At 46.3% G+C, this 10,369-nt stretch overlaps 1 protein-coding gene across 1 annotated transcript in view; it reads left to right on the top strand.

Moving 5' to 3' along the window:
• The first annotated feature begins 2,627 nt into the window (after positions 1-2,627).
• WDR59 (WD repeat domain 59) overlaps positions 2,628-10,369 on the top strand; it is a 46,007-nt gene continuing 38,265 nt past the window's right edge. Inside the window, exons 1-4 of the mRNA XM_009325361.1 lie at positions 2,628-2,674; positions 4,615-4,750; positions 8,289-8,374; positions 9,281-9,361. Coding sequence (XP_009323636.1) covers positions 2,634-2,674; positions 4,615-4,750; positions 8,289-8,374; positions 9,281-9,361 — 344 coding nt within the window. The 5' untranslated portion in view covers positions 2,628-2,633. The remainder of the gene's footprint in view (positions 2,675-4,614; positions 4,751-8,288; positions 8,375-9,280; positions 9,362-10,369) is intronic.

Genomic DNA, 10,369 nt, shown 5'->3' with positions numbered 1-10,369 from the left:
CTGTCTCCAAAATCCCTACCCCAAAACCAACTTAAATGGAAACGAGTCAAAAGAGTGGGCAGCTGTTGTATTTATAGCCTGTGCATGTCTGCAAGCACTGCAGTTGTCTTTGTTCACCATGCCAGAGCGTGTCGTGTGAAAACTACAGCACCCAACCTGTAACTCTTCAGAAAATCTCTGGGTAGTTTTGGGCTAGTATTGCCTACAAGCATCATCTTTCTGTACAAGCTGACAGAGGTGGCAGTCTCTGTACTTGTCTGATTTAAATGTGACCCACAGGCTCTTGTCAGGCTGTCCGTGAAATAGTACCATTTGCAGCAACTCGGCGTGTAGACGGGAAGTTAGCTACGCAGGGAACTGGTCTTTCTTGCTAAGAGTTTGCAGCTCTTGAAAACCAGTATAGCCTTGGCGAATCGAGTTGGTCTGCTGCCTTTCAGGTGGAGAGAATGAAGCTAGATACTAATGTAAGTTCAGACATGAAAAGGTGTTTTTCTTGGCTTGCCCAGCAGAAATCAAGTGAAATGCCAAAGTAGACATTTGAAGTCTGAGAAGGTGCCGCCTGGGCTGTGGGCTCAGAGCTGGTTTTCAAATGTGCAGTGCTCCTACCGTGCTTATTCGCATAATTGTTACTCATAAACTGCAATTCTAGCGATCCTGATTGTTGTTTTAGGATAAAAGCTGCTTTCAGGTTGGTTTGTTCAGTTTCAACTCCCCCCTTCTGGAAGGTTGTGCTGTGAAGACTGGCGTATCAATATACCAAGCACATTAGATGATAACTGTTTGGTTTTTTCCCTGTTGCCTGGATAAGAGTGTAGTGTTGTGGGGAACCGTGCCATAAAACGACTTTGTGACCCACCAGAGCAGCAGCCTGACATGTGAAGCTTTTCACTTCATTCTAATTCCTCGTTATATTTTATGATGTTCAGTGCCTGGAAAAACAGTTTGCCAATGTTCATTATTAAAAGCAATTTGTAAGGATTTATAAGACCCTGGTGCCAACACCAGAAAAAATAAACTCGTATCTGAAATTATCAATCACTTTAAATTGACAGGGTTTTTTCTGTCTTGAGGAAAGATGGCCACAGCTGTATGAAATATGTCGGCTGACTAGCTCTTCATCACGTGAGAAAGTTCTGCTTCCAGTAATTGCTTTAGTGGTCCTCATTTTAATTCCTCACAAGTGAAATGTGTATCATCTGGGAAAATTTCCCTCTCCTGCTTGCTTTTAGAAACCCGCTCTGTTGTTTTGCAAGGTGCTGTGAAATCTAGGAAGCTGGAATTCTTTCTTTACCATTTAGAGATTTTAAAACTGGCTTCTTATTTACAGCATTAGTTTTAGGATGAGGAAAATCTTGCCAGAAGACTGGATTTGCTACCTAGGAAAAAACAATGAAAGCGGGTCGTTCCTGGAGCAGCAAAAGCAGTGAAACTCGGCTTGGCTGGGGTATAGATGTAGGCCTGGGGTTTACCGCGGACTCCTGCCTATACTCTGCAGGCGTTTGTAGCTCTTCCCCATGTGGACTCTTGGTATCTAGTGAAGAATGAGCTCGTGATGCTATTTTTCCCTTAGTTGGGGTACTTGCAAGCAGGGGATGGGGCCCTGGTTGGAAAAACTAGTTTTTTGTGATGGTTATTCTCCCGTCAAATCTGATCGAAATGGAGGGGGATTGCCATATTGTCTGTCTGGTTTTAGTGATGCTTATAAGTAGTAGCTGTGGGGTATCCTGAAGTCCTGTTACATCCACGCTGAGAGTACTTAGCAGAATCCTAAACAGCAGCAGAGACATCCTGAGCCTTCAGAGAGTTAGCTTTGAAGATGACAGCAGTTAGTTTGAAGAATATGGGGCATATTCTGATTTTGTACTGTGAACGCTAAAACCTGCATTGAAGTCATATCTATGTTTATGGGCTGAACTGTTCAGCTTTCCAAGTAAAATTTTCCTTTATTCTCTTGGCAATTAAACGAGATGATGAGCCAATTCCATTCTGAATGAAAAGAGGGGAAGACAATGTTCAAACGGTCTATTTTTTTTTTTTTCCTTCTTAAGGCATTTAAGTTATCTCTTAGCCTTCTTTACAAGCAATGCCAAAGTAAATTCTGATGCCTCTTAGCCATCTCTCATTTTTGGAGACCGGCCATACACAAATGGTTGCACTTTTATCTTCCAGTACATATATAATTAGATCTGACCCTGCAATGGAAGAGAGAGAGACTGAGAAAGCTCCTGAGGAGGAGCAGAGGCTGATTAATATGGATTATTAGAGATTGCTGATTGAAAGGCTGCAGCTGTGATTGCTGTAGCAAGGAGAAGGGAGCAAGGTCTCAGTGCTGTAATGGTGTCTGCCAGGTCTTGTCTTCGGCTTACTCTTAACAAAGATGTTTTCTGTGTGCTGTCCTGCACCCCAAAATCAACTGCTACAGCCTGTCACCCTTCTGTGGTTCTTTAAGGGGACGCTACTTCTACCATCCCTGACAGATACCTGCCTTGACTCTTACCACAGCAGTTTATACCTTGAAGATGAGTTGGCAGGTTTTCCTGAACTCCTCCCCAAAGCTGTGTGTTTGACTGAGAAGCTGACCTGACAGGTATAATTTAGTTTTGTTCTCTGTTTCTCTTTAACAGGCGACTGCGATGTCAGTGGATTGCCTGGGACAGCGCGCAGTACTCTCGGGGTGAGTGTGACAGTCCCCATTAGAAACGTGTGACAGTCATTTCCACAAGCCAAATCGGCAACCTTCAGGCTGACCTCAATGGCAGGGCTGATGCATTGTTTCAGAAAGGTGCAGCTGAATTCTGTTCAAGGCTTGATGAAAAGGATTCTGGGTCACATTTCCAATGGGATACAGAGTGGAAAGCCAGCAACAACAGCACGATAAAATACTGGCTTTCCTGTTGCACGCTTTCCCAAATCCACTTGTGGGAGGTGGAGCATCATGAAGTACTGTTTGGATTCTGCTTGAAATACAGATGAAATAATTTCCTTAAGGCAAAATTTGCCCCAAATATTCCTGTGGTGTATTTGGGCAGAGGAGCCAAGCGCTCTGACCTGCTCCTCTGCTGGTTCAGTGTGGGATGATACTCAACGAGAGCAGTAGGTGCCATAGACTCCAAGCTGCCAGAGCTCCCAGGAGGGCTTGGTGTTATGTAGCCACCTCCAGCGCAAGTCTTCAAACAGCTCAGCAGTTGCCTGCCCGGCTGCCGCCTTTCAGTGCTAACAGCTATTCCTGTCCCACTGTCAGTGACACAATTACCACACCAATTAGGATGTTCACTTCAAATTCAGGATCGCATGGGTGCAGCTGAACTTTGGTCAGTCTTAGAGGAAACAGGTCCTTTGATACAACTTGAAGGCCCACTCGCTTCCCTGTAAACCCTTAGTCCAGCAGCCCTGCACAGGAATAACCAGCTCAGCAGCTGGTTTGGGTCTAACTTGATGCCTCTTCCTCCTTACACCTGCCCAGTTTCACAGCTTGCTTATTTGGGCCAACAGCGAGCTGGGGATGGCTTGCCTGCAATTCAACATCAGGTCCGTGACCCTCTGCTTTTCAGGCTTCTCCTGCATGCTCAGCAGCGCTTCGGGACTCCCCTCAGTTATTTTAAAGCTGTGCAAGAGCCTCAGAGGGCTCAGCATCTTCACTCTTCAGAGTAGGGAGCCCCGAGGACCTTCGTCTGGAAAGGCAGCAAAGATGTTCTTTGTGTTCCTTCTCTCGGGAGAATTCACAGTGCTCAGAGCAGCTGTATGCTTGCTACGCAGCTGACGTATGTGATGCTGGTGTCGTTAATTATGTATGGTTCAATATGTTTTGGTGCTGGTCTTCCACTAGAGTTCAGCTGGCTCACAATTATTTCTGGGCGGTTTATCTTGCTTGTAAGATGAATCACAATGTGGAGGGAATGATACCTTGCCTAGCTTTGTGGGGAGTTGGTCACATCCAGCAGGATGTATGAGCTCAGGTTTAGCATCATGCAAATACATCTCTGCAGCATATAGGGTTAGCTCAGGTAAGTAGTATAACCAGATCAGTGCAGTGCTGTGTTCACCCATGTTAATAAGCTGCTGCAGCTGAGCTAGCTCTGTGCAGGTGTACTTGTACTGTCTGCAGAACCAAACCCCCCAAACTGTGGTGTGGAAACACGCAGCCACATAGAATCATCTTATGTTTGTCAAGGCTCATTAACTCTTGCTCAGAGCAACCTCTCCAGACTGATGCTGGCTCCTGTGAAGCTATTGCGTTGCACTCCCAGCCCTGTGCCGCCTCGGCTGCGCTGCTGCTGCATTGGGCCAGCAAAGCGTATTTGGATGTGTTTGCACCATTTCCCAGCGCTTCCTTTTGTATCCTAGTTATCTGGGGGTTTCTGTGGCCTGAGCTACCCTTTACATTTGCAAATCCTATCTAATTTCAGCATGTCTTTTCATATATTTTTTTTAAATGCAGCCCTTTTTCAAGTACGTGGTCAAATGTAGCGTTCTCAGGAATAGTATTTTCATCTGTCTTGTCAAATGCTTCTCTTCTTTGGTCCTCTAGGCACAAGGCTGTGAGCTCCATGTGAGCTTGGGGTTTTGAGATCGGTCCTGTGTGATACGGCCTCTTTGTACCTGTGTGTCTTGCAGCCGCCGTTTCCTCTACATAGTCAACCTGGATGCACCAAACGAGGGTCATCGAAAGATCTCGCGACAGAGCAAGTGGGACATCGGGGCAGTGCAGTGGAACCCACACGACAGCTACGCGTACTACTTTGCAGCTTCGGTAAGTTCACTCATTTAAAAGCTGTAGCTCGTCATCTTCCCCGGTCTTTCATGGGTGGACTTCTGCAGACTTGGAAGGCTGCATGGAGCTGGCACAGGCATGCCCCTGCAAGTCACGTTGCAAGATCAAGGCCTAGCTCTGACTTACTGCCAGGGAGGTATTTGGCTTGATGGTTCTCAATTATTGGTCGGCCAGTGTTGAATCTAGTTTTGCTTGCTTGTCTTTTACAAAACACCTTGCCAAATAAATCGGGCATCCAAATGGTCCTTTTCTGGAAGAAAGGGGGGATGTGGTCTCTTTCTAACTTCCATTCTGTTATGAGATCTGCGCGCTTACTGAATTTCGTGCTCTGTGCTCTTTTGTTTTCACCTCCCTGCCTTCCTGGTGGGATGTGGTGCACCAGGCAGTCTGTAAATAGCACAAGTCAATACTGGCTCACCACTGTAACAATCTAGGTTTGCAGGTGGGCAGGGACCAAGTCAGCGAGGAGTTCTTATTCAGTGTGAGGAGAAGTAAATAGGCTGGTCTGAAGAAGCAGTAGTGGCCATCTGAGATTTGAGTGTGGTTTTTAGCTCTGATCTTTACAGAGCATAATAGACCGAGTAGCTTGTTCATCCAGAGCCCTGAGCTTCTGCTAGCAGCAGTCTTAGCCATCAACCACAGCGCTGCAGCCACCGGCACTAGCTGAGCGCAGACTGTTCTCGTGGTGAGGTGCCTTTGCTGCCGTGTTGCATCTGCTTTTATAGCCGAAGAATCCTGGAATAGCTGGGGTTAGAGAAGTTTCATTTATTTTTTTGAGAAAACACTTAGCTGAAGGTGGTTTCCTGGGATTTTTGTTCCTTTTGCTTCCTGGACTGGCTATGATTGAAATTAAAGGCAGTCCTAAAAGTGGACCAGTGTTGTCAGTTAGGAGCCTTTGCTTGTTTGCTCTCTGACATTCCCCAGCCTGTCTCCTCCCAGCTCTGGTACGTGACTGACATCTTAAAGGTGCATTCAGCAGCTGTCTGCTTCTGAGTGGAGAGTTAGTAAAACTTGCAAAAAGGTGTCCTTCAGTGCCACTTCTGGATACAGTCTGTGAAAATCAAAACCAAGTAAGGAAATGTGCTGTGCAGGCCACGAGTAGAGCGGGAAAGCTTCTTTTCAAACGCACTCTGAAGGCAATATCCAGTGATCGGTTAATACTGATCTGAGCAGGACCCTGCTGCAAAGGGGAGCTGTGCCCATCTCGCCCGTCTGAGCACTCCTGTCTCTTGCTGCCCTGAGCGGACATGCGAACCCATCTTGTTCCAGACTGAAACTAGGTGTAGCTGGAATCAAACCTTGCTGCTCCCGTTTATAAATGAAGATACTAAGATGCTCTGGTGATTTAGACGTAGTTGCTGACACACATCAGGTGAGGAGTCCCTAAGATGAGATCGGGCAGCTTTTCCAGTTTGGGTCAGAAACACTCCCTTTCCAGCCATCTCACAGGTGGCTGGCATTTTGGTGCTGATGCGGTACAGCCCTGTCCTAGGACTAGAATTTAGCCTGTCTTATTTAGAAGTGGAAAGCGGATTTACAGCATGTGCTCAGGTCTGCGTGTCCCAGGTCAGGACTGGAGGCAGTGTGGATGTGTTTGAGGGCCATACCTAAGGGGGCAAAGATGCATTGGGAAGGCTAAATCAGCTTGGATTCAGCACTGTGAAGATGTGATTTGCTACTTCTGGACTCAAGCTGGCTGTCAGTCCCCCGTGAGTCTGCTGTTGAGGTCATCGTATGTTCAGGTATACCACACAAGTGTTGTAGACAGCCCTGAGGGTCCTATCCCTCTGCATCCTTGTGGATGGAAAGGGAGTGTAAAAGGCTACCATCCTGCTTGCCAACAGCTTCACCTGGTTTGCAGTGCCGTTAATTGGAAGTGGTGCAGGCAGGGGGGAAGCCTGCCTCATGTTTGGATAAGGGCTTCTTATTTTTTTAGCTTCTTTCCAGAATAGCTGAAACGTGTCCTCTTGCTGTGCTTGGCTCTGTCTGCCCTCCGGCTCAAGCACATTTCTGAGGACTCCTAAGCTGTTGTTTCAGAAATGCCATTGTTTGCCATCCTAGATCCTTGTTACTTCTTTTGTGTGGTCACAAATGCTTGAACAAGAGGGTGATGAAATTGTTGGAAGCGTGTACTGATATTTATCACAAGAAGCACATTTTTTAGAAAATCGTGCTGGGAGGAGCTGTCATTCTCTCACACCTGGTGCTACAGGCAACACCTTCCATGTGAGGTGCCCCACTAAAAGTCTTGAGAAAATTCTGGTGGTCTTTATCTTGTAGCATCAACTCTGGAGTCCTGGACAAATCCCGTTGGGTAATTTCACTCTACTCCCTTAAATCCTTCTGTCAATGAGAAACATGCAAGGACTTTTCCTTGCCTCGAGCTCTTGTGCAGCCCTGCTGTGAGCTATTAGAGAAACGCCATATATTGTTGCTGAATTGGGAGGACACCTTCCGTTTCAGGGAAGGCTGGAGTGTTTTATCCATCTGCAAGTTCAAATTCATATCAAGCAGCTTTGGGGTAAAAAAAATCAAAACACCACCACAAAAACCTGTCACAAAAAATGTAAAATAAGTCTTTTCTCTATTATCTTTTCCCTCATCTACCTGTAAGTTTGAAAACAAGGGGCTAATGAAGATCAAATTTTGAAGTCACGTTATTTCTGTTTTTGCAAAATCAACATGAATTTCCAGTCATGGCCCAAAACCCGCTGTGCTTGGTGCTATATATGCACCCAAAAAGGCAATTCCTGTCCCAGAAAGATTAGAGTTGGCCTGGGCTGAAGTGAACCTTGACTGAGGCAGAACGTGAACTTAAAGCACAATAACTAGTTTCAAGTAACTTCGTGTGTGGCTGCATTTGGGGGAGGATTTACTCCTGAAATGAGTGAAGAAGCCCTAAATAATGTTGTCATTGATTCATCTGGTTTGCTCCTGTGGTTTATGGTTAGTGATAAGCACTTAAGGCTTTTTTTCCTGGGCTGGCGAGGATGGAAGTACCCTTGAGGAGGTGACCTTGAAGCCATTAGATTGTATTGTTCATGTTTGACAATGGCCCTGATTATCCCAGAAGGGAATCGAGGGAGAGTTGAGGAGGCCCAGTGGTGATCCATCATCCCCCTCACTGAAAACTCCAGTTGTGAATCTGAACAGACTGGCAGGGTATTCCAGCAGAGAGAATTTGGCTGCCTGTTGCCTGCAGTTACAGCACGTTGTTAGGAAATAAAAGCTCCGAGAACATCATTTCGTGGAAACATTTTGCAATATGATTTTTTTTTTCTCCCATTCTTGTTTATCTCCCTTTTTAAGTGGGTGTAATTAAAGCGTAAGCTTTTGAGAGTCCTTGCAGCCTGTAGGTTCATCTTTGCTCTCCTGCTTTGGGCAAGGACTTGGCTAGCTGCAGTGTGACTCACTGGTAACTGACGTTACCAAAGATAAGGGAACCTGGTCCTGGCACATGGATTCCTGTCCTACCTTGTTCACCTGACACTGTCTCCTTTCTTCCATCTAATTTCAGAGCAATCAGCGAGTTGACCTGTATAAGTGGAAGGAAGGTAATGGTGAAGTCTGCACATCGCTGCAAGGACACACACGTGTGATCAGGTGAGGAGCAAGCGATGCTGCGGACTGCTGGGTGGAAAATAATGGGTTGTTTCACAGAAGGTGGATGTTTCGGTCCTGGCCCCGCTCAGGCTCTGCTCTGATCCTGTTTTAACTCTTTTCTGGAGTGTACTGTCTGCCCCTCTGTCCTGCCTTCCCATTTGGAGATGATGATTTGAAGCTGCTCACCCTCTCATGGCTCCCCCCAGTATTTCAGCTTAGCCTTTGATGGCTCGAGTGTCATTGCCTTAGGCTGCTGTCCTTGTAATGAACAGCAACCATCATCTGCCAAACAGATAACAGCATGTTTGTTAAATTGAATCCCAGCCGTGTTTCTGTGTGATAGCAGCTTAATTAAAGCAGGTAATCCCAAAGATCAAGTTCACGGTGTGTTACGGTGGTGCAGGGGAGATTTCTGCCTCTGGTTCTAGGGGTGTATTTTAGTGCTGGGCTGGAAATGCAGGTGAAGGACCATTTTTATTCGAGCTCCTGACTGTGGAAAGTAGTCGCAGCCCTTGAAATGGCTGACTGGGGCCTGTTTGTGTCCCAGGTGCACCTGGTGAGCCCAACAGAAAGGCATCCCAGAGTTGAGGGGTTGATGCCAAGAATGTGTGACAACTGGGAACTCACTGAGACAGCGTCCCTTTTCCTGTGGAGGAAAGAGCACGCGCACGGTAGCTGCAAAGTTCAGGGCTAGGAGGATGCTTCACTGGAATTTACTTAGAAGGATTTCATTGCTTCTTGGAATTTACTTAGAGAAATGATTAAGATCTTGCTTTTTACTTAAAAAGTTTCAGTAGATGTCATGGAGTGGCCATGAATTTGTCAGAGAAATGTACTGGGGGCTTGTGAGAAGTTGATGAAAACTGCGCTTTTCTCTGCTGAGCTACTATGATTTTGCATTTGCAGCGACTTGGACTGGGCGGTGTTTGAGCCAGACCTGCTGGTCACCAGTTCTGTTGACACATACATCTACATCTGGGACATCAAGTAAGAATCAGTATGTTTCTGCACTGCAAGGAAATCATTGGACTCCTTTCCGTAATTAGCAGCTTGCGGGGCAAAGCACGCACTGATGGGTGCTGCTCTTCAGCTGTGCTTGCAGGGGCTTCATCTGCTTCCCATAATCTCAAAGGTGCCTTCTGTTCCCCTAGTTTCAAGCCAGTTCAGAGACAATGAAGGGCAGCAGAGCGGTACGGTTAAGCCACAGTCATGCTCCTGTTTTGAAAAAATACTGACTGGCTTCACTCCCTACCCACTGCAGATCTTTCCTCGGGAGCTTTTCCTGGAGCTCAAGGGTGTTCCTCAACCTGTTGGGTGTTTTAGCTGAGTGAATGCGCACCGTTTCATGATCCTGCAGCCATTTTCCACTAAATTCAGTGATTGTTGCTGGCTCTCCCAGCAGTGGGAAGACTGGCAGTGGTATTGAGGAATCTTTTCCTGTTCGTGTCTTCCCTTGCTTCCTGGTGCTTTCTGTCAGGAGTAATTTCAGGGTAACAGATCTTTCCAAATCCACTAATATTACAACCCCGCGTTTTACACCTGAGAAGCGAGGAGCTGGCACTGGGACTGCTGGGTTCTCTTGCTGGCTGTACAGCAACTCTTTATGACCCCCAGCAAGTCACTTGGTTCCCCTCTGCTTCCCTTGCTCAGTTGTAATAGGAGGATAATTATATAACCCCACTGCACCAGGCTACCCTGAGGCTTGTTTAGCTCCTATGAAGCACTTAGATCCTTGGTTAAATGGTGCTTGAGAATGGCAATATATTATTAATGTGTAATTAAAAGACAGAGAGAGACAATAACTGCTGGTTGTGTTTCCTGTGATACTATCTTAGTGCCAAGCAAAAAATAAGAGTTCTCTGAAGGTTGTTATCAGAAGCCCTGCTTTAACTCTATTGTGCCCTTCCATCATTTTGTGTGTGCGTGTATCATTTGTCCACAAATGCTTGCTTAGGCGGTCTCTGACTAGCCTCTACATCCCACTTGCGCTAGTGA

This window comes from Pygoscelis adeliae, unplaced genomic scaffold, assembly GCF_000699105.1.
Source record: "Pygoscelis adeliae isolate BGI_AS28 unplaced genomic scaffold, ASM69910v1 Scaffold326, whole genome shotgun sequence".
Lineage (NCBI taxonomy): Eukaryota > Metazoa > Chordata > Aves > Sphenisciformes > Spheniscidae > Pygoscelis > Pygoscelis adeliae.
The sequence above is the reverse complement of the archived record's forward strand: the minus strand, read 5'-3'. Positions and strand labels throughout refer to the sequence as shown.